General features: G+C 41.8%; 1 protein-coding gene across 14 annotated transcripts in view; it reads right to left on the reverse strand.

Moving 5' to 3' along the window:
- Positions 1–23,464, reverse strand: part of plekha7b (pleckstrin homology domain containing, family A member 7b) — a 64,188-nt gene extending 40,724 nt beyond the window's left edge. For 10 of the 14 annotated variants that reach the window (XM_031846088.1, XM_031846097.1, XM_031846096.1 and 7 more), the window contains exons 1-3: positions 23,334–23,464; positions 23,156–23,232; positions 22,969–23,026 (exon numbers count right to left, since the gene is read on the reverse strand). In XM_031846088.1, coding sequence (XP_031701948.1) covers positions 22,969–23,026; positions 23,156–23,232; positions 23,334–23,416 — 218 coding nt within the window. In that variant the 5' untranslated portion in view covers positions 23,417–23,464. Of the gene's footprint in view, positions 1–10,115; positions 11,220–12,330; positions 12,684–12,713; positions 19,617–19,644; positions 20,960–22,968; positions 23,027–23,155; positions 23,233–23,333 lie in introns of those variants that run through there. The other 4 variants (XM_031846100.1, XM_031846101.1, XM_031846099.1 and 1 more) reach the window with 4 other exon arrangements.
- Between the last annotated feature and the right edge of the window lie 1,421 nt (positions 23,465–24,885).

Here is a 24,885-nt window from a genome sequence, read left to right on the forward strand (position 1 = left end):
GAGAGAGAGAGAGAGAGAGATATCATGGAGCTTCAGTAACACCCTGTAGCGTCCCAGCTCTGGCAGGCAGAATTAATTAAGCCTTAATAACAGCGGTTTGTGCTCAATATCCAGACACAGGGAGGGAGCCATTAAGGAGATAAGCATTCTGCAGCAGGATTTGCACATGTTGACTGACCTTTATCAGCTTCATAGCAGAGCACTGCAGCAGCCTTGCCCAGCTGACATTTGAGGAGGAATTATATGGGCAGTCTCTCCAAGGAGTTATTGGGAAACTCCACTATCACTCAGTATGGAAATGAAGGAAACCAAGCAAACACATTTCACACTGACTGACTGGCTTTTCCCTGTCATTGCACTCATTGACTACTATCATCAACATCATGATCTTCACTGTTTACAACCGCAGAGATTGTAAGCTGAGTTGACAGTACGACACAGTGATTACAGCCTTACTGGAGAACAGATATGCCTCACTACCCATGCATGTACAGCATCAATGAAACAGGAAAACCCTGGTAGATGCTCTGCTTTTATGGAGTCTGTAGCCGTCCAGCAAAACCACTCAAGCAGCACTGGGCACAGAGTGGCAAAGGCAGGCTCAAGCAGGCCCGAAGGAGAGCAGACACAGGTGCAAGGATTTGCCAGAGTCTGAACCCCTGTCAGAGAGAGGGACGGTTTGTCACCTCATTAACATTCAACACACACACAGTTCTGACACAGCACATTTCATTGAAGTCACAATGGTCCTTTAGGCCATGCCGTTCCAAAACATAAGCAAGGCAACCGCTAATTGCATTGCAGTGAATGCAAGAAAGGCCTGTGTTGGACCAATAATACAGAATCAGGATGCAAGGAAACACTACTCTACATAAATTAATAATCGTCAAATTCACTGACATTTCATGATATAAACTGTTTTTGATGTTGAAATGAATTAACTGATTGTAATCAACCACTAAAACTTCAATAATTATTTCATGGTCACACTCCTGTATACTGAATATATAAAGAAAGAACATTTAATATCTCAGATTTCTTGTGTACAAGTTTCCATTAACATGTTGATTTCCTGGTTTGGATACTAAAATATGTTGCCAAAAATAGGTGCTGTTCATCAGTTACATCTCATTTCATGCCTGCTCAGTTGGAAATTACATTTTTCAAACTCTAAGTCAACAGCAAAAAATAATATTTGAGGCTTAACTCCAGTGTACAAACAAAGGCTTCACAAAGAGCCCAAAACCCTTATTAATATATTTTACACAGGAAGGTTTGCTCTTGGTTGCACTGTTATAAACTTGTTACAACCTGAAATTGTTCCAGTGACGAATTGTAGCCAGGGATGGATCCCAACAGGACTGTGAGTGCCTCAGCACTTCCCCTGCTCCATTGGCACAAATTTGGCTGACTAATAAATATTTATAAATGGTGATCTGAAGTAATTCATCAAAGAAATTGTGGTTTTATAAAGCCTCCAACCATGACAATACAATGACTTTCCAAAGCACTTATCTTAGGGATCAATAGGTACAGGGATACGCTGCGACAAAGAAAAAAGTTAGGAAGTTTTCTGGTGCGAGCATTACTCTGGAGTATAAATCGATGACGGGGCCCCTGCAGCTTTACGTCAATATTTATTACCACAGATTTATCCTGCACCATACTCACTGAATAATGATGACCCAGGGCAACCAGGAGTCATCTTTATTTCATCTTTTCATTTGTATTAACAAGGATTGTTATCATCTGAAGGGTGCGAATGTCTGAGTGGGAAGGGGAATACGAGGAGGGGAAAAAAGGAATGTTTGATACTCTTCCACACTTAATCGAAATTAGAGTTAGGTAATCCTAAAAATAGCATCACTGGTTTGCATTACTACAGTTTTGAAAAACCACGCATCTGCAGCAGCTTCTCTGTGGGCTTAAAAAAGTCAATTGTGGCAGTCAATAATGCTTCATAACATTGTGTTAAATCCAATTTTAGCAGACAGGAAGTTCACATGAAAGCAAGACAAAGAAGAGAAGAGACCAACATCATGAAACTCAATAGAAGGCATGGTTTGTGAACCTCTTTTAACCCATCGTGGAAGTCTACACACCGGACAAATTGAGAAAAGGACAAATCTAAACGTTCTCCGTAAGGGGGGGGGGGGATGAGACACTCTTCTCTATTGCACCGTTGCATCTGGAATTAATCTAATAAAACTTTACACATAAATATCTTGCCTTGTGTAATTCTAAACATCAGAGCAGCTTAGTTGGTCTGAAAGTTCTGACATTTCATCTTGCTTGGCAAATCTCTTCTGGGACAACAGAAAGCTGCAGGAGAGAAAGTTTTGCAAAGCAAAAGATCTCTTAGCAAGACAAAAACACACAATCAGCAAAAGCATCACATACCTGACAGTGCAAAAGAGATGAAAGACTGCAACGCTCATCAGGGGATGCTATTAATCTCATCTGTAGCCCTACACTTGCATGGATGTTATCAGTGGAGCTCATCTACTGATAACAATTGTTTTATGATAAACACAGCATCTTAAAATGTCTAATTAGTGAGACAAGGTGATAAGCTGACACCATGGCATGAATCAAACTATTCAAATCTTTCCCAAGCCAACTCTAAAACAGATGAAAGTAGAACAGTCGATGACTCGTTTTCTCTCACGCTACAGACTTTCCCCCACTGTGATCAGCACATCAATAGCGGAGGCTCAAAGGCACTTTGCTTCAATTCACTGACGGACACACAAACATTCAGACTCATCTGCACTGAGTCAAGTTTTATCATCAAAGGTCTGAGCCAATCTCAGATCACATGACAACATGACTTGCTTTGGGAAACCACAGGTTAAAGAGAAGTAACATGCGGTTGACCTCCCGTCTCCAGAGGCTCCGCGGGTGCTATGAAAGAGATGTAACTGACTGACACTGAGGAAATCGACCATGCAAGATCAAGTAAAGGTAGGTCATCAGTGAAAACAACGCATCAGCACTCAGGACAGCACTAACAGCTGCCTGTCCCGTTACTCTCCACACTGCAGTACTCAGTTATACTTTGTCACAGCAGGTTTTTTATTTGAAATCCTCTTCTTCTTCTGTTCTATAAAAATAAAACACAAAAATGGAAACGCACAAAAAAAAGTCAAGAATCAAGTTTGAATGGTGTATTAAGCAGAATCTTAAATGTCTCCCCTATTATCACGTCGCAGGATTTCTCTTGTTTGTCTGACACCACACGTCATGTTACACTGTAGGCTGTTGACCATCGAGTACCCTAAATTCCACCTTATGCACGTGTCATTCATCTGTTTAAAAGCTTATTTACTGTGGTAGCACATTTCCAACAAATATGCAGAGCTTAACTAAGCATATTTGTGCTTTTAATGTCATTACACCAACTCACTCTCACAAGCAGTGATATCTGACAGGCCCCACTTACTTAAAATATGAGGTTGCAAATTGGATTTGACAGCAAAGACCATGCTATGGTAGACCGGAGATGATAGAGGAAAAAAAGAGAGGAGGAACCAGGAGAAGTAGCACAAACCCCTGAGACATTTATGGCAAAGCTGCTCTGTAGCTATATGATATGCAAGCCAGTCGACCTGGCAGTCATTACAGGAAAAGAAGATCGAGGTCTGGGTCCAAGCAAATGATTCCAGGTCAGGTAAAGGTAGTCACTACTGACTGACACAATCTTGCAAATAGAAACACACAGTGAGGGAACCTGACTGGAACGAAGCATGAAAAGCAACTGCCAGCCAGCACAGCATACTGGAAGATCGGCAACGGCTCCTAATTGAAATGAATGTAATCAAATGCATGTAATTACGTTCCGTCTCAAACCTAAATTATTTCTTGCCTTGCCTTTCCCACGCTGACACAGCTCTTCTCTTACTGACATGATGGAACTATGGGCAGGCAGCCAGGAAGACATCCTAGCTCATGCCACTGCATCTGCATTGTGGAAGATTACCAAAATGTAATTGGGATGTGTGATATGATAAGCCAATCAGTTTCTCTGAAGCACAGTCGTCATTTGTCTAATGAGGTCTAAACTGCTGTAGACATTGGGATCACATATCACAATATCAAGTATCACATCGAAACTGGCAAAGTAGATCAAACTTTTACATCCTGAGACTGCACACGTTTGCCTGTGGCTAAAGAGCTGGAACATCTGCATGAGTGTTGCATACAGTATCTCAGCAGCTAAATACAAAGTCCGACCTACACCACGAAGCCAAACACAGCTATCAACCACTTAGCTGTGCAATGTAGAAGGGGATGTGAAGTGCGGGGGAATGTTAAAGCTGAAAATCTCCGTGAGGAGATAGACGGAGGGCTTGGAATCTGCAACTCCAGGCAGGAAAGACCTGAGTGAATGGTGTGCTGCAAGCCTTGTTGATAGTGCTGCCATAGGTAGCTAAACAACACAAACCCACCCGAGAGACATTACTTTACACTGGCACAACTAAACCTAATGTAGGATGTAAAACACTGTCAGAGAATAGGAAACAATATCACCAAATATCTAAAAAACTCTTTTATTTCTAATAAAACTTACCAATGAAGACCATTCTTGTAGTGAGAAATGGTGGTAACTGATTAAACGTTTATTAACATCACCAAGAAAGAGATTTTAGTAGTTCATTTGAATTTGACCGTCTCACCCTTGAATCCCTTCAAGGAGCTCCACCCATGTGTAGGAGGCTTAACTAGCTAAATGATCATCGCACTGTCAGCAGAATAAAAATTAAGAGTACTCGAGAGCTCGAGGTTCAACGAAGAAAGAATCAGAGATGAAGAGATTCTGGGTCCTCTCTCCTTCCACTCAACGTCACTGTCCTTATCCACAAGCTGGGTAACTTATGAACCACAACGAAGCAGTGCAAAGATCAGAACCATTCCAAACACACCCCATATGTTCATCTAATTCCACCCAAACACCACACGCACCACAGCATTCAAGAGCAGCAGAGCACTGTAACATATCAGGCATCAAGCATTCACTGGCACATGTTACGGTGCCCTGATGCTCGCCATCACATGAGGGACAAAAGTACATTTAATGAAGAAAACATGATTTCATGTTCAAGTGGCAAAAAATGAAATACGACAAAGACACTTTTTTTGATGAAAATGTCTTAACAGGGAGGAGTGATGATAAATTAAATATCCTCGAGTAATACTCTATGTGTGCTGTGTTCTCATCAATGTAGTGGTGAGAGATTATTTAATATTCAAACACATACACATTTATAGAGCAGACTTTTCTGCTCATCCGATAAGATTAAATATGTTTCTCCAGCATTTCTCTGATGAGTGCCAACGCAAAATCAGCAGAGGAGAGGAGACAGGCCAGGAGACAGGTGAGGATTCTGGGAGACAGGCTCTTTATCGGACTTCCACGTAACTGCATTCATCATTTGATATTCATACAAAGAACACTGTTCACAGCATCCTCCCTGTGATGAAAAACGGATTCTGCATGGAGATGGTGGTTCACTGCACAGCCTCTTGGCCATCTTCCTACTGTTTAGAGCTTTAAGATCATTTATGATGAAGCAGCTTGTCGGAGATGACAGCTTTCTCTGTAAAATGTACAAAAGCTAAGTATGTCGGGTTGTAAAACAAAAGTGAAGAAACTTATAGTCAGCATTTCATAATAATAACAAGACAATAATCCTTCCAGTCACTAGTCTAAAGCGCTTTTACAAAAGAGCAGATCAGGACAGGGGCCCTCACTCCATCTAAGATCTAAGCATTGTGCAGCAGACCAAGCTGTCAGCATCTATACCTAGCCACGTGCACCTTCAAAATGCAGTCCTATCGAGCACAAACAGACGCAACCCATAGCACAAGTGTACCAAAACAAAGATGACCTACCTGCAGGTTCTCAATGCCAGCCCCATGCAGCAGCAGTTATCATTTGTGAGACTTACTCCAAGCATTATCCTGTCTCTTCAAGCTCTGAAGAGCCGTCTGCTCCCGGAGGTTTTACGGAACCAATGAATGAATGATCCGCAACATGACTCTGTCGGACTCAGCCAAAGTTAGGCAATCTGTCATACTACATACACATTCCCTTGAGCACACACACACACACGCACACACAGACAGACACAAATTGCATATGTTCATGGTCAGATTATCTGTTTGAATCTCTAAACCCCATAATCCTGCAACATCAAAAATAAATCAAACATCACAAAAAAAAAAAATTAAATTGTAACAGAAAAGCAAGGCAAAAATAGGCAGAGAGGTAAATTGTGTAATGAGGGCGAGCACACAGATGAACACGGAACAGCAGCTTATTCTGTTGTTCTGGGTGGTTCAATATTTGCAATTTTGCACATCATTAACATGCTCCTGGGAAAACACCTCTTTAAGAGCTGGCAGCGTAATTAAGTCCAATAACCTCAAACACAACAGTTTTCATTCATCTCTTCTTTAAATATAACGTCATGTTAATATTGTGTAAGTCTTCATGATATCGCCACTTATGCTCTTCATAATGTAGAGAAACAAAGCAGGACAGGCATAGTTGAATTATATTGTGTCCTTAAGGATTACATCATCTGAACCAGCGTAATCCCTGTTTTCTGATACCATTTCATGAAAGCCATGTCACTTGCCAGTGCTTTTGTCCAAAAGCAGAGGGGCAGATAAACAGCCACTGGATCCTCTAACAATCGGATTCAGCTAACCCTCATGCTGTGAAACATGGCTAAACCCCTTACACATTCATGTTGGTGGCATTATTATGTCATCCAAACTCTAAATACCCTTCTTCTACCCCCAAAACCTTGTCCGCCACACACACACACACACACACACACACACACGCACACACACATGAAAAACCAAAGATTTGTTTTAACATCGGGCAGCTATATTCAGCCAGATGATGGTGGAGGAATGTATACTAGGAGACAAAACTAGACATATCTATTGTTCAGACCCTTGTTTACATTACCTTTTGGTACAGTGGTAAATGATTAAGTCATGAAAATTAAGCAAAAATACAGACGGTACTGTAGGGGAGACATGTGATTAGTCCTGTTAAAGTTTTGCTGCAGAGAATCTTGGCCGTGAGGGTGCCCAAGCTTGTAAAGCACTGCACACTTTACTGCAGCAGACCTGTCTTTTACAGCAGTGTTTGCTTCAGTGTGTACAGTATATCTATACCATGTTACCAGTGGAGAAAAAACAAAGACATTTCTGACTTCTCATCAAGATTAGCAAATAACTTCTCCTCCACCCAAAATCCCTCTTTGCAGGACATGCCAACTGAGTCAGCTCTTTGTGTGTGCAGGTGTGTGTGTGTGTGTGTGTGCAGGTGTGTGTGATATCTGTTCTCTGCTGTGAGCTAACTGTGTCCTGACTAGCTCCAGGCTTGAAGGGACTTCCGCAGTTCTCATTACAGAATCTGAGCAGACACACACGCCGCAGAGCAAACTGAGCACACTCACACTGGGCTAACAGTGACACACAGCGCTAACACAACACAGCTACTCCACGACTGCAATGCTCAGTGGCAATGAACAACATGCGGGCACCAAACACAAAAGACCCAGCCGCCTCACAAGACATCTACTAGGATGCAAACTGTTCATTTTTTTTTCTGGTGTCATTGTCTTGTCATATTATGCATAATAGCAGTGTCTTCCCATCTGTTCTGCATAAACGTTCTGTACAGAAAGCTATCAAAGCTCTGTCGGTTTCTCTCACAATATGTTCCCTCTAAATTGTCATTATCTGGTATTTCTCTATTTAGATCACAAGAGCACTATTTTTCAATACAGAAGTGGCTTTAAATACCTGATCACCACGTTGCATGATTAGACATCAAATAAGGGATATTGTAACATAGTACACAGTGTTACAAAAAAATATGAAAACGAATTTAATAATATGGTTTTGACCCACTCCCATCTGTCCCTCTTGATTGCTTAAGCATGCAGGCTATCGCATTATCATTTTATCAAGGAAATTAAAATGATGGATTAAATGAATTAGGTGAGGTTCCACTTGGCTGGCAGTGGGTAACTAAATTTAGGGGCTATTTTTAGATCTCTGTGTCCTGAGAGTGTGTGGAGAGCTTGTAGAGACTTACGAGGCTTATTAAGTCAGGCATCAGTGCAGCAAGGTAGTCCACATCTGGTGCACAGCTCAAAAGCTAAAACCTGGCCAGCAGGATGGAGATTTTACCACAGCAGTCTCTTTCCCAGGAAAGAGACTGCTGTGAGCAGATTTAGATGAGCCTCACAGAGGCTCATCTAAATCACATTCTGGGAAACTTAAATGGTCACGGTCTTAATACGCAGAGAATATACTCCCTTTTCAAATACCACAACTTTCTGTTAGGTGTGATCATTACGTCTATTCTTAGAAGCATCAAGTCTCCCTGGAAGTGTGCAGATTGTGTGTGGTTTAGGGGAGGCCCCCCCCCCCCCCCTCTTTCTACTGCCTCCCCTCTATCCATGGGCCTTCTGTCCCCTGCACCAATTTTAGGTGTGTCATCTGTCAGGCTGAAGTAGTCCAGCTAAAGCCACACTTAACAAAAAGTATGACCTCTATATCAGCTAAGCATACAAATGAAGCGCTGTGTCTTTTGGCCACATTTCACCCTTTGGCCAAGGGATGAGAAGAGAAGGATGGGCTGGGTGTGACTGGGCTGCACTCTACATTACTGGAACAAAACAAAAAGTCAGATGTTATCCAACGCCTTGAGGAGAACCAGACCCAGCTAAAGTCGACCATTACTTAACTCATTGAAAACAGACCACCACTCAAGACTGGACAAACCCACAAGAGGCTCATTGATGTTAGCTTAAAATGAGCTAGGTTTGAAATGTAGCTGTATACAATACAATGAGAATAATATTGATTCAACGCTGAACCAAACCGTCAACTTCTGTTATCGGCAGCTCATGCTGGAGGTGAAATTTTGCGGTCTGGTGTTTACAGCCCACTGCCTCTGTAGCTGAGAACACAGCAGGAGGGCTGACCGATGAGGGAGCACATGCAGGAATGATAAATAGGCTAAGTAACCGTATCGCTGCGGCTGACATCCAGACAGAATGATAATAAGCTTGATGTCTTGTGCATGGATCTATGGCATCGACACCATGTCACAGCCCATTTCAATAGACAGAATTAACCAAAGAACAGTTTAAAAACATTTCCCTTCATATACCTGCATATCTGACCTAAGTTGTACTGGTAAATCCATAGATTTCAAACTGTTAATGTGCAGCAGCAGGCCATTTACAGCTGCATGCATGTTCAGTTCACTTTGAGGCTGATAGGTGAAACACTGTGACTAGAAAGCTCACGTGGTGTTTCTTCAATCAACGAAGTAAACAACATACAATGTCAGCAAAAGGAGAGCAATATGAGCCACCAGAGCATGGAAAAGTACAAAATTCAGCAGATGTGACATTGCATGTGTAAGTCTGTATATATATATATATATATATATATATATATATATATATATATATATATATATATACAGTAAATGTCTGTGTGTCTGTGTGTGGGCTGGGCCCTAAGAGCAGATGTGCTAAGGATGGAGAAGTGAACCCATGTAAACAAGTACCTTCCTTTGAGAAGTGTATCTCCGGCTCACTTAGAGGTGGGGAGGACTGCATCAAACCTCCACTACGGTCTAACCTATAGACACATCCCACATTAACCATGTCTATAGAAGAGCATCATAATCAGCCTGAGAGATCACAGTTCCGCTGACATCAACACAGCGGTCAGTGACCTGTGATGATGAGGCACTGCAGAGAGCATCTCTCTCCCTTTCTCCCTCTCTGCCCTCTCATTCCTGGAGAGACTGCACCATTAGTACACATTGATACATGCACTCCCCGAAGGCAATCCAAAAGGCAAAACAGCCAGCTGCCGCAAAAACGAACGATAGACAAGACACAAGACACCCGCCAGCAAATGCACTTTGTACACACACTGAACGGCATGCAATCCCAAAGCACTCATTCTCCTGCGGCTGCCGGAAAGCCTGAGCAGACGCGCCTCCTGAGTCGCTACGTAGCAATATAATCCCACATATGTGATGGGAGATGGGCTGGGATACACACCTGTAAGTCGCACAATACACTGGCTGCCTCTTGTAAGGGACGTGTAAGGTTGCCTGCCCTGGTTGGCCCAACATGTTAGCTGCAGGTCTGTGATTTGCTGCGCTCTGCTCTGCTCCTCTCAGTGGTGCCTGTGTGTGTGTGTGTGTGTGTGTGTGTGTGTGTGTGTACTCCTCTCAGCTGATAGTGCTGCTGTTGCTGACGTCTTCTGCTGTGCACCGCGGCGTCGATTCATTCAAAACCTCCTTTTTCCCGCTTCTCCTGTGTTGGGCTGCTGAGGTGGAGCTAAAAATACGCGGAATCGCTGAACTGTCCCTTGTCTCCGAGAGCATTAGGCATGTGATGGGTATTATTAAAGCCAGCCAACCTCACCAACACATGTAAGAGGTCCCCAGAGCACAAAGTAAAACCACAGGTACAAAGCATTAGCCATAACCCGTCTCACATTCCCTCCCTGTAGTGCTGCTCTTTCTCTCCTCACCTCTCCTCGGCTCTCTTCTAATATATGCGTTCCTCAGCGGAGCGCTGCCGTCAGAGCGTTTGCCTGAACTGGACGCCCTCTCTGCTCCATTCCCTCTGCAGTCAGGCAGGAAATACACAGCATGCACATCGAGCAAGAAGAGAGGACTGAGGAGGGAGAAGGAGCAATTACAGTAGTCGAGTAAGGAAAAAAGAGAAAGAGATGAGGGGGTGATTGAGTGAAAGTGAGAGAAAGTGTGTTGCAACTTTCACGTTACGTTACAATAGATAACTGCATAAAGTATATACTACGTTCTGATCTTTGCAGTAAGAAATGTTGTTTTGGTACAATTGCGTACAAACGGGAAATTAAGGATGGTATGCCCCCATGAGTGTCATCATAGTATATCGACAGTGTCTAACAACAGCAACTTCTCAACTCATTTTACTACACAGGATTACTGTCAGTGGCTTGAACAGGAAATGCTGTAACAACAGCCAGATCAGATGAAGGAGGCAGAGTGTGAGTCGGGGAGATATAATTCATGGCATGAGAAACGGAAGTGAAGACTTGGCAATGACCTAACAGCCGAAGATACTGATGACTATGCCATGCTGCAAATGCTTTCTATCAGCTAATAGAGACGGGGGGGGGGGGGGGCAGGTGAAAAATGTGTTCTGCACCAGTAAGGACTCAGGAAGTCATCTCACAGATTAAAGCTAGCCTACCTACACACACTAACATGCAGGTAAATGCATCCAGCTGCTGTTGCCCTTATCCCCTGAGTTTCACCCTCTGTTGCTCTTTCTCATCCATCTCCAGTCTCCTTCACATCTCGTTAGCAAGTAAAGACCACTTCAACGCTGTGGAGATGATACCAGTGCGCTAGATTGACTGCATGGATCAACTGCAAATTGCACACCATTCAAATGTAAAACAGCCATAGACTGGAAAACCATGCATCCAAAGTGTCTGCAGTGAGAAAATATGCACATCGTTACTAATTGTCTAATGAAATAAGGGTTTGAAAGAAAACATAATGTAAGTTATTACATTAAAAAGACCTAAAGGGGAATGTTTTGCAATACTAAAATAATGATCTAAGCATGATTACGACGTGAATAATAACCAACACCTACCCTCAGTCAGTGGTGGAAAGTAACAAGCACATATACTCAAGTACTGTACACAATTACAACTTTAAGTTACTCGCACTTCACTTGAGCATTTCAATTCTTCTTCTTCAAACTTCTACACAACTCAGAGGGAATAGTTTACTTTTTTACTCACATCATACTTATTGGACAGATATTCTGTAGTGGCTAGTTACCTTGCAGATTTAGGTTGTACCAACAAAATGTGATTAGTTTACGAAGTACGATGCATTGTTATAGATTGAACTACCCATACAGTACAATAATAATGCAGTAATAATCCAATTACATGTATACAATACTCTAACAAGGAGAGGGAAGAGGTCACGATGAGTATGTCACGTATATGTTTGCTAATAACACTCACCTACTTTTACTTATATAATATTTTGAATGCAGGTCTTTGACTTTACTGCAGTAAAATATCTCTCTACTTCCTCCACCACTGCCCACAGTAAACCATATGACCACAATTAAAATATATAAATACATATACATGTACAGTAGATTAATCCCCCTTGTCTTACTCTATAGCACACTCCCAGTATGAGTCTGACAGCTACGGAGTCCACTCAATCTCACATGTCGCTACATTGCTACTCACCCGTTAGGGATCAGATGTGGAGAAGTAAGTCCAAATCAAAACTGTCCTGACCTTGAAGACAACCAATAAGGAGAGTGCCTGTCTGTTCTCTTAACGTATGCTAACTGAGCCTGTGTTAACTTGTGTGCACAATGCTAGGTGGGTGTGCTAGAACAGGCACAAAGAGTGCAGATAGGAAGATAACTGCGGTTTCATCCCTCTCTCTCTCTCTCTCTCTACCCTGGATCACTCAGTTACACTGCCAGAACTTACAGTGCATAGCTCTACTTAGCCTCTCCAGGGAAGCATAAAATGATAACACTCCATTGTTCAACCCCTCAGAAGAAGAAAAAGAAGAGGAAGAGGAACCGGACTGTGTTGTCCAGTCAATGTAAATAGCTGACCTTGATCTCTGACTGCAACCAGAGCCTTCAGTCTCACCCCGAGTCCTCTTTATCAGATCACATCCCCATCAGTCCGGGAGAGAGGACGGAGGGCAGACTATAGCTGAGTGGCCGGCTCAATAATCCACAGACAGACATATAGATAAGAGCAGAGGGCCAGACAAGGGTGGTTTGAGTCAATGTGTGTATGATGGACAGACAGGTCAGCATTCATACCTCACAATCACCTGCTTCCACGGTTTCCTGGCTGTTGTATAACGAAATGAAGCTATGATAATAACCCTGCAGTCTGTTGTGTTAGCAAATCAGAAAGCCATCAATCCAGCAATTTGTGTAAATCACATGTAGTGACATCCAAAATCACTCAGAAATGCAGGAAATATTGTCAAGTAAGTATTACATTACATTAAGCAGACACAAGCTAGCACAGTAAGAAAGGCCTGTTTTAACAGTAGATGAAATAAAACAGAGACAAATGTAAAATGCATCAAACTGCATCAAACTGTCAAACAGACAAAGACTCAATAGCAATATCTAGTGGCTCCCTACAGAAACACATGCACATGCTCCACCCGGTGTCGACGCTTCACTGACAGATAAGGGCAGGCATCATCACTGAGTCAAACAGGACTCACAGTGATTTGAAAACTTCTTAATTAATATAAAAAATCTATCAAAATCAGCTCTATCTTTGCTGTTCATCCAAGCCTCACCTCACTCAACAAATAACAGACAGTGGCTGGTTGGAGAGGAATACTAATCAAAGTTATCTTAAATCATCAAAATTCCAAAGAAGATTTAGAAAAGTAAGAAGGAGAATCAATCGGATCACGAATAAAGAATTAGTCTTGCATCTCTGCACTACAGCAAATTAAATTGGACAGCTTTGTGAGGACTCACACAGCTGTGTGGTCAATGTGTTCAATAAATGCTGCAGTGAGTGAAATTGCCCGAACCACCAGATCTGCTTTCTGTAGCAATAGCCAGACGGGCCTTTTCATCTATCTTTTTCCGCACTCAATATTCCAGTAATGGAAACAGCAATTTTTCAATCAAGTAATCCACAATGAGAAACATTTTTCAGAGCGCATGCACTCAATCTACTGCTGAACATAAGCTTATTGAAGTGTTAGGTTATTCAGACTTCAGATAATATAACTGAAGCAATATGTATGGAGTAAAACACTGCAGAGCACCTTTATCGCTACAAATCCTATGATCAGTAAATGAATGTCAGATTAAGCAGACAAATCTGTACAGATCTTCAAGGTGAAACATTGTTGTGGGTACATAGGAGAGTGCTCCCAAGAAATATAATGAACTTTCAATCAAGACATGGAACCAATTCCTCTTCAAGCAAGACCGTTAGGCACTCAGAAGATTCAGTTAGGTTCAAGGTCATCTTGTATTTGACAAGTATAATTGTTCTCCAATTTACTGTGAGTTAATAATCTAGTTTTTTGTGTGCATGTAAACACTGTTAAAATGCAGTGTTGATGCCAATATGTCATATCCTAATTGAACAGCTTAAAGACCATCTTTACACCAGCCACGACACAAAATCGGTTCAGTGCCAATGGCCCCTTCCTTGCTTCCTACCCCCATACTTCCGACGCCTTTGCTCGGACCCCACCCATCTTGGAAATCAGCCTTCCTTATGATCGCCACTACACATCTGCCAAGTTTCATGACTGCATCTTGCACAGCTGCGATGCCACCACAGTGACAAAATCTGTCCACAGACAGATAGAAATAAACACCTGGCCAGCCACTCAAAAACGCTTCTGTGGTAGTTCCTTCTACAGCAGGTGTTTCTCTCCAGGACACACACACACACACACAGACTCACAAGGTGAAGACAATACTGTCGCGTCTGGTAATTATTTAGACAATAATAAGCTGGAAAAATTGACATTATTGACATTATTATCACCGTATAAAGTTGTTGTACTGACCTTGTTAGCAAACAGTTGCCTATCTAGAAATTCCAGCAGATGTGGAAAAACATTAGCAGTCGTTTAGAGACGTGTTTCTGGCCATCCGGTGAATTTAACTCCAATATCCACTCTATTCATAGCTCTCCTGAGAGAAATACTCTTCTCTTTGACGGCTCAGTGTCCCACTATGTTCACCAACTAATCGCTCATTTTGTCTCTCTGCCTTTAGAGCTGAGGAGATTGCAGAGTTGATATGATATTCTGTGTTGGTTTGTTACTACGAGTGACACCTTTCTCAACAAAAAATGATTCATTTGATTCATTGCAAATATTAAAAAAAACATTGACAACTGCCGTTATACTATAAAACAATAATTCAGATATAAGAAGTTTCACAGATTCAGTTCTATGTATAGCATGTATGTGACAGTTTTGATTGTAGAACTAAGTGAAACACTTTGCATGCAGTATCTTAACTTGATTGGTGTAACTGGATACGAATGGATATGTTCACTGAATCTTAGCTGTTTCTATCTAAATGCAAATGTTCTGTGCTTGCTGAAAATCAATGGCATTACACTATTTTGTAAAAGATGTCCTACGGGTGGTGTGAGCTTCTCACATTTACATTATATATTTTATTGGACATCATGTTTACATCAAAGAATCCTTTTTACAAAATAAAAATCAGTAATTCATGAAAATTGTGCGGTCTGAGAAAGGCTTTCTCTTTTTGCACGACATTCATCTTCCACCTTTGTGGCTGCTCACTAATCACTTCTCTTCACACACATCTGGCGAGGTGAGAACAGCGTGGGACCTGCTTCTCTCTGCAGTGGCTCAAGTCACACTCAGGCTCTGACAGAATGCGGCAGAATGATCCGTCATCTGAATTCAATCACAGGGAGGGGATACAAACTCTTTCTTTACTCCAGACGGGCAGCTGAATTCACTCAGGTGCAGAGCTTCCTTCTTTAACAATATGAAAAGGGTGATACAAAAAAAAAAGAGGAAGAAAGTTGAGTTTTTCCAATATAAGTTTCCATTTACCTCTGCTGCACATTATCACAGCATGTTACAGATAGATTGTAGCAGCATTTGTGTGTGAAAAAAACATTTATTTTACACAAAGCAAAAGACAAAAGTTAAACCTGCATTACCTTGTCTCAATCTCCCTGTCCTCCTCCAAACTGGAGGGCTGCAGATCAGCAACCACCTCTGTTTCCTGATCAGCCAAGTCAGTCCCCCGGCCAAGGGGCAGGCAGCTGCAGCAGCAGGTCCCCATCCCGACTCGGGCATCTCCCCTGCCCTGTTTCTGCTCCGACTCCTGCTCCAGCTCTGACTGGTCAACCAGCCCAAGCCGTCTGGACAGTAAATGTCTCATTCTAGATAACGTATCATCCCACAGAGGACACCTCAGGCCCGCAGCTCTTAATGTATTCATTCATTGCAGGTTCGTCGGTTAAATATTGCAAGTGCAAACAAGGCCCGATGGAAAGGTTTCTTTGTGTTCCACAGCATAAACGGCCACTGTACCAGACTCTCAATCTAACCTTTGTTTTCATCGTCATTATTCAGTCCGCTGCTTCATCCCCTGACTCTATTTGTATGCACCGACAGATCTATATAGTATGTATTGTTTAGCGGTCACAAGTCTCGTAATAAGTCACCAAATGGCAGGATTTTGACAACACTGCTCTGTTTATAAAACGATGGGGCCTCGCTGCTCAGGTTGCCTCCCAAGCACGGAGAGAAGATAGATGCGCAAGCATAATAGCTGGACACGATTTAAACAGGATACCAGGATCTACTGATAATGACGAATGGTCAACATAAATCACCATACAAGAGTGAGAGGACTCGCTACCTCACCAACATCCCATTTGCAATTCCTTGGCCGTGAATGCAAATCTTTTCCTTTCAGCATCCCTGCATCTGCGCTGTTGTCATCTTCACAGGATAAATGCTTCGTGCTTCATTGCGAGGTTGTGTGTCTATGCGCGTTTGTTATCTGAAAATGAGCTGTTTATGTTCCACGTAGTCTGTAGGGTGTGTGAAAGAGAGAGAGACAAATATCATTCTCTACTCACTCGAACAATCACTTTCTTCTGTAAAAAAAATAATAATAATAATGACAATATTTTGGGAACAATTTTTTTTTTTACTGGTACAAAAATTGGAAAAAAGAGAAGTACATCAGGTTGCTATTCTATTGACCTTGAAATACATTTAGCCTGTTCATTCAGCATTACATTCCTTGCAAGGCACACGTGGTGCAATGGTGGGAACAAACTGGGAGTTAAATCAAAATGAGACAGCGTGACCTAAGAAACTGCTACTTCATCAAAAACTAGAACTTTGATGCTGCAATAAGAACAACCGCGGGCCATATATGTTTTCAGCTGATCAGTCATTTGATAATTTTCTAATTTTATCAGCAAGTACAGTTAAATGCATGATGATGATGATTGTTCATTCATTGAATAATGCAAATGAGAATGAACCCCTTTGACTACACTCTCCAACCAGCAGTCACTTGAAAGCATAAAGGGAGGAAGTCAAACTTGACAAAGCATTTCCTGCATCATGGTGCGATTGGAGTGCTTTTCAGTGCTCTTTTCAAAGATACGGCTCATATGATCTATCAGGATTTTGCCTGTCAAGAATAACACCAACATTTCAGAGTATCTATTTCCAGCTGAAGGTCACTGTCTCAACAAACAGCTTGAGGGAAGCAAGAGAAAGGGAGAGACTGAACTGAGTTCACATGCAAGCTCACACTCAAGAGTCTGCAGAAGTGATTCATATCTAAGACAGTGTTAGTCTATAATGTATATATCATGACTTACTTGAGGGCAAAATGATATACGTCTTAGTTTATTGGGCTGAAGTGCATAAGTTGTTTAAGTAAATACACAAAGAATAAAATCATAATATAGCTTGGTTGTTAACTTGAATGTTAACATGCGTGTGCTGATCCTGTGAAAACCTGTCAGACGAAAAAAAGCTCTTCGGAGAATACAAAGCAGTATAATGCATATTTGACAGCCAAAGAGCAGATTCGGTAAAGCCAGGATGTGCCCAGAAAGAAAAATACACAGCTGTAGCTCCTTTGACGACTTGGTGTCAACATCTTTCCTTGCTAAGCTACCCTGGAAACGGTGCATAAACTACACTGAAAGAGTCTGAAGACACCGCTTCAAGAAATGTGGTTCCTACAGCAGTCAGGATCGCTGTAGTAGTCAGTTCAAAAAGCACAGCTGGCACAGCTTTGGACTTGGAGTTGTAGGGCAAATGCAACACAGTCTTCAAGGAGGGCCAACGCATGAGCAAGTATGAGGGCAGACCTGCACACCTGCACTGAATAAATATGCAGTTTATATTTGCTCACTGGAGCACACATACAGTAGGAAAGCTGTTGGCGTTATGTGATCTTATTACCTGAAACATCTGTGAGAAAAAGACATCCCCAGTTTCATCCACACCTTCTTGTCTGTAACATACGTACATGGGCACACTCAGATAGCACAATAGATTTATCGATACCAATTTCTCTGTTCTTCCTGAGCAAGCTATCAGTGAAGATGAACAGCTGCCTCATTGTTCCTGTCACCCTCACCTCAGCCCTGCTGAAACAAAAGCATCTGCACTCATCCCTCTAGCTCTGTCTGATTGGTATTCTGTGATGTGTTTTTTAATCTTTCAATACTTCCCATGGTGCCCGACAAAGATTTCAAAACAATGTCCTTTTACATGCACGGTCGTTTGTGCAAACATGAGGTTACTTAGCAAATCGGTCTCATCTACAACAACCAATGGAAGTCTGGCTAATGTCAGTGATGAAAGATGAAGTTTGAAGAGTGTTTATCTGAGAATTGACCATTTCTAAAAGACGAACTGGATTTGCTTCCTGTCTGAGCTCAAAGGAGGACCAGTTGGGAAAACACTTTAAAGCTCATATCCTAAATCCACTGTGGTCTGTTGTCTCACCCTGCACAAAGAAACACATCAGAAGTTTTACCTCACTTTAAAAGTTTAAAAAGTCGTGTCCGGTGTCAAAGTTTAGATAGTTCTAGAAAGAGACACAATATTCCCAAATAGCTCGAGTTAAATACATTTTTAGTATTCCAGGAATTCTGGCATGCAATTTATTTGTCTTGACAGAGCAACAATGGTTACCCTAAAATTACACACAAATATCTTCCACGTTAAAATAATCTACAATTTGCAAGGGCAAAGGTCATTTGAAGGACCGTAGGCATAATTTTTCTTCCATGAATTCAGCGATGAGGTATGAATTCGCCGTGTTCGCAGAAAAAGAAAGGCTCATTAAACAGCCTAAAGATAAGGGCGTGTAGGGATACTAAACTTCTTTTTTATCCCCTATTAAAATGCCCTGCCTCAAAACTCCCAAACCATCACATGGCTAATTAACTCATACTATCCTGAAATAGTCAGCTAGTTAAAAAAATGCAAGGGCAACATATAAATACAACAAGCAGCAGGAGAATGGGAAGGTAAACACTATGAAATATTGATGGGGTTGTCGCACCCGACGAGTAAGTGAAGTTTATTTTGGTGTGAGTTTTACATCACACACTTCTTCCTGGACTTCCCGTCCACAGCATTGTAAGTCCACTCAACAATGTGGACTGTGTCCTCAACAGGACACCATTGTACCTCAGTGGGGTAATTTTTCCCTCAGGGAGCTATAGAATTGCACATTTCCTATGCTCAGTGAGTGCCAGAGATGTGGTGGAGAGTAAATCTAACTGAACTTTCCCCAGCTTCAACCATGTGAGAGACGTATTAAGGTTCATGACAGCTGAAGCCTCCTTCTATTAAAACATGAAAAGGAAGCTTTACTTAGCTGTGGTGTACTTAATTATACAATAAGCATCGCATTGTCGCACCTCATTTTGTAAGCCTTCTTTTGCTGTCAAATTCCTTACATGAATTGATTCTATCACACAAATGTACCTCAACACACAGACCTGTTTCCTGTTTCATCTGTGCCATATTATCTTCAGAGAACGGGATGATGTCGGAAGACGATTTCCAATTTGGGCCACTCTTCCTTGGAGATTTGCCAGAAGTATGACAGCCAGAGACGCTCTACTTCAATCTGTTTCAGATGGCGACAGACCTCGTCCATTAGTTTTGAGCATCTTCCGCTCCAATCTCAGAATTTGTATCTATGCATTTGTTAATGTTGGTGTATTAAAAGTAATGTAAGCTAAACTATATTGATCATAAATCATTCTTCAGTTGGAGTTGAGAGCCTTACACTTTGACACATAACAACAAACATAACATCAGCAACCATTAATCAGAGAGTTCAGGTCTGCAGGCTGGCCAACAGCGAGGTGTAAATAAATGTGAGTTTTGCCTCAGCGGCAGTGTCTGAACAATCCCTCCTTTGTACTCCATCTTAGCTAAAGTCCACCATCGACACACAACCACATCTACGGCAGCACCATGTGGACTTCAGTCCTGCTTGAGTTGTTTGCCGTTTGCCTCAGCTAGAGAAGAGAAGTGGGATGGAGAGCAGTGGTTTGTATTAAAAGATCCGGCTTGCTTTGTGTTAAAAAATCAAGTCAAGAGAGTTTTCTTATAAAGACAAGAAAATTATACGAGTCTGAGATGAAATTTCATCAGACATAAAGAACCATGATTTGCACCCTGGAGCAAAAAAAACAAACTCACCTAAACTGAATGCTAATGGGGGATGTCCCTGTTGGATGAATGGGAATTTTAAAATGCTGAGTTGAAGCCAGTTAAAAGCCTTGTGATGATTTTAATGGTCTGAAATAGGGCCACCGTCCAAGTTGTCCAAACTCTTTCCATTTTTTTTTTATGTGGTGTCAGGAATAATCCCATTGAGCTGGAGCCATCTTCATCAAAGCATATTTTGCACCCAAGCTGTTAACATATTCCTAGAGAGAAAAATTGTTTTAAGACCAAAGTAGTAACAAATGAACTGGGCCTGTGTATCCACTCGTAAAGCATAGATAGCTGAGTGCTGCCAGGTTAGCCAGGTTAAGACAAGATTAACACAAGCAGCAATACCTGTAATTACCCTGTAGACACACCTGTTATCATCCAGGTCTGCAATAGAGTAAATAAAACACCAGAGATGAACTTCTTTGCAATGAGAAGATGACAGTACTCCACCAGAAAACAATAACAGAAATCTCCGTTGAGTTGTAATGGAAAAGTTGCACTCAATACAAGCTCTGCACCCATCAGCTGTTTCTTTAAAGTCAATATACTTATGAACATTAAACATTGATACGGTACTTCATAGCCAAAGTATATGTATGTGTATGTATGCATATGTGTATATGTATGTATACGTGTGTATATGTATACGTATGTATATGTGTGTATATGTATGAGTACGTGTACGTATACGTGTATATATATATATATATATATATATATATATATTATACACATACACACACATATATAATATACATATAACCCTACTTTCAAAGAACAAATGTGTATTGTTTATTCTCATGTATTCATCAGCTTTTGGTAAGATTCACCTAGTGAATGAGCTGATAATTGTGAATCAAGATATCTCTGTATAGCAATTTTTCAATATACAAAAATATCATAAATGAAGATAGTTGTAGTTTTACCTACTCGGGCAAACACACAATGATTTGACTTTCTTTCATGTACCAAGCGAACAGAGAAAGATATCAACTGTGCTCAAGTTACGCTGAATGGTACAAGAGAACAGTCTTGGAGTGTTCCTGTCCACTGTTTGACTCCCAAAAAACAAAACAGGACCCGGCTTCCACCAAGCCAACTGGGAAACAATTAGTCAACTGATGTCATAGAATATAACGTTTAGGCTATCATACATCATCACACAACTTCACTGTTGTATTGTTCTCGCTTCTTACAGAGGAAAAGCGAGTGAACGAGAGAAAAACACAAACCGCCTTTATTCTACACACAACAGCCTATAAGTGTCAGCAACAACAAATCTGTTAGTTAGTAACTGTTTTTTCAAAGCCAACCTCTTTGGATGCCAGAATGTCTTTCGAAGTGGCTATTGAATGCACCGACAGCCATTTGTTTGGCTCTACTATTATAGTATCTCTTCTAGTGCACAGTTTTTATACTCATTGTAGCAAAATGACAAAAAGTATTCGTAATGTTGTGTCAGTGCTGCAAACTGGTATCTGCTGAGCAGCGACCTGTTATTAGTAACTAACTATCCCCCCTGAGAAAGACTGCAGCTCTGGGGTCATAAAAGCTTCCCATACTGCCCCTCTGTCTGGAACAAATGGGGCAAACTAAAAGGGCCCATGACAGGACGACGGCTCGTAGAACTACAAAACCTTAAACAAGCTACGGTGGGAGGAGTCATTGCGATTCACAATGACCCAGCTCTGAAGAAGAATTTGTCTCCACTTTGTTTTACAGTAGGCTTTCTGTCTGTGGTCGTTAGCCTGAGTTATCTGATCGCTTTCAGCATGATTTGCTGGTTTTGCGTCCTGGTTTCTCTCACTGTAACCATCTGATCTACACGGACCAGAATCCTTGCAAACATTTACGGCGTAGAAAACACTGCAGATGGAAATTAAATACAAATGTAATTTTGACATAACAGATGTGCCGGTGTGGCAGTGATGGTGTGGTAGCCTTTCGATGATTTTCAAACCTGAATCCGGCAATTTTGAATTTGTGAAGGACATGTGAAAATCTGACACACACACACACACAAAAACAAACTTCACACTGCAGCCTGTGACTTTGTAAATCCTGTCCTCTCTGCTTCAATAATGCAATCATGCCATACATCTCTGTCACCACATGGTCACACCCCTTACAGTATCTCTATCCCACACACACACACACACACACACTGAGGCTGTACACCTATCTAATGGAGAGAGTAGAGGTCCTGCATGGAGGATGTGAGGAGAATTTTAATAACCTTCTTCCTGTCCAGGCACTACCACTTTCCATTAACAATGCAGGCAGAGATAATTGCTCTCCCCTCTCCGATGGGACCCCCGTGCGTTAATCCATATGCTGATGTGTTTCTGTGTCATTTGTCATGTGGCCCGCGTGCTGCATACATGTGTTTTTAGACACAAAATATTGCGTTAACAGCACAGCCTTTTAAGTTGAACTCAATCATGTTACCAAAACGTGCCAGAGCTGCACAGTGGCAGGAAGGAAAGGAGTGGAACAGAAAGGCATATATCACACACACACACAGCTCTTTGAAAGGAAACACGCAGCTTATGGTGATCAAATGCTGCTCGGTCAAACAACGAAACAAGGCTCACTTGATGAAGTAGCTGGCTCCTTCGTCCGTGAAGCCCTCTTCCCATCCTCTTGGCAAATCTATAACACGAACAAAACAAAAACACACTGAACGACCCGCCACAGACAGAAGACACATTGCAGCAACAAAAAAAAAAACGGGAAAAAATGTCCTTGGTATCCAACAAATCAGATAGTTTATTCGCGTACCTGACCGTATCATGTGCCCCGAGTTAACAGGTTCGCCCGTGCGCGGATGTAGCCAAGTAGTGCTATGAGTTTTATCACTGCAAGAAAGAGACACCTGTTACTGTGCGATAATAGGACAACAAAACATTTTAATAATGCCTCGTAAAGTACGAAGCGATAAATAGTTCAACCCGCTCACTTAATAAAGAAGACCCGGCCGTCTCTACAAACTCCATACGACCAGTGGTCAGGTAGGGTGTCCCGCCCGAGAGGTGCCGCCATGATCTCTCCTCTCCTCTCCGGCTCGGCTTGTCCCCCCCCCTCTCTCTCTCTCACTCTCACTCTCCCTCTCTCCCTCTCTTCCCTCTCCGCAGACTTTTCCAGAGAGCCAAGATAAAACCACCGCTAGGGCTGCATAGTTTTTTTTAAAGGGGAAGAATAACAAACCCGTCAACAGACCACCTTTCACGACTCTGTTTTTTCACCAGTTCCCACAAGTAAGCAGCCTGGTAACGTTAGATAGTTAAAACAAAGCCCTCCAAATAAGAAGGGAAGCCCACTGCGGAGGGAAGCAGGGTGTAGCCCCCAGGCTGTGCTACAAGTGCACTGGGTCAAAGCTGGAATTTATGACTGGGACATTTCAGGACAATGCTGTTTGGCACACAGGACTGCCTAAGCTAAGTCCTTTATCAGACATTAAAGGATTAAAGGAATACCTGAAAATACATGTTTTAGCCTTTTTCTCTCATCTCCACATACTGTAGTAGTTTAGAGAGATACAAATATCCAAGGAACCCAGCTTCCCTACAGAAATGTTTTATCACAGGCTTATTAAGAGGCAAGCGGCAGCCATGTCTGAGGAGACTAGGAAATTAAGAGTAGGCTATAGCTGATTAGTTTTAATAAAAGTCAGTAGGCTACATGTAAACTTCAACAGAATGTATATTTATACCATATATAGATCAATATAAACCCTATATGTGCATGGTCACTGTAGAACTGCATGAAGACAAGAAAGAGATGGACACTGTGTGTGTGTGTGTGTGTGTGTGTCTGTTTGTTTCTGTTTGTTTGTGTACATAGATATGGTGGAGAATGCCCACATGACTGAATGTACGTCCACGCATGGAAGCTTTAGATAAAGTTTGTCAGCCTCACACCACCTTCACTGCAGTCACGCTTTGAGGACAGAGAGCCTTCCTGACCATGACACATTACAATAATGCTTACGCTGCATCAAACAGACCTGCCCAACTTACCAATGCTGCCCATAAATTTCACTGCGTGAGGACAGGCAATGTTCAAAGTCATGTTGGCACAGGAGTTATTTTGCTGAGCATCAACAGACAAGCAGCAAGGTTTCACTTCATCATGCTCTCTTATATAACTGCGTTATCATTAATATGATGCAACATAACGTGCTCAAACTGGGGGAAAGGAAAATGTATCCCAATAAACTTGTCAAAAAATCAGAGAAACACGTGCAAAAGTGCCTTCCCCTTGTGTTTCTTGTGTGGTGTAGAATCTAGATGACAGTAATCTTCATGTGCCCTTTGTGAAAGGAAATGATACTGTATGGGGTGCACATCAGTGAGCCGTGCATCTGTCAACATTATAAATATTTGATCCGTGATTCCCTTTTGGGGATGCTTTGTTGAAACCTTCTCCAGTGGTTTAAGGCACTTGTTCTTCAAAGACAGCGAGAGATAAAACGTTTCCTCTCTCAAAAAAACAATAATGAAAAAAATGAT

This window comes from Anarrhichthys ocellatus, unplaced genomic scaffold, assembly GCF_004355925.1.
Source record: "Anarrhichthys ocellatus isolate YVR2014 unplaced genomic scaffold, GSC_Weel_1.0 scaffold6, whole genome shotgun sequence".
In the NCBI taxonomy this organism is placed as follows: Eukaryota; Metazoa; Chordata; class Actinopteri; order Perciformes; family Anarhichadidae; genus Anarrhichthys; species Anarrhichthys ocellatus.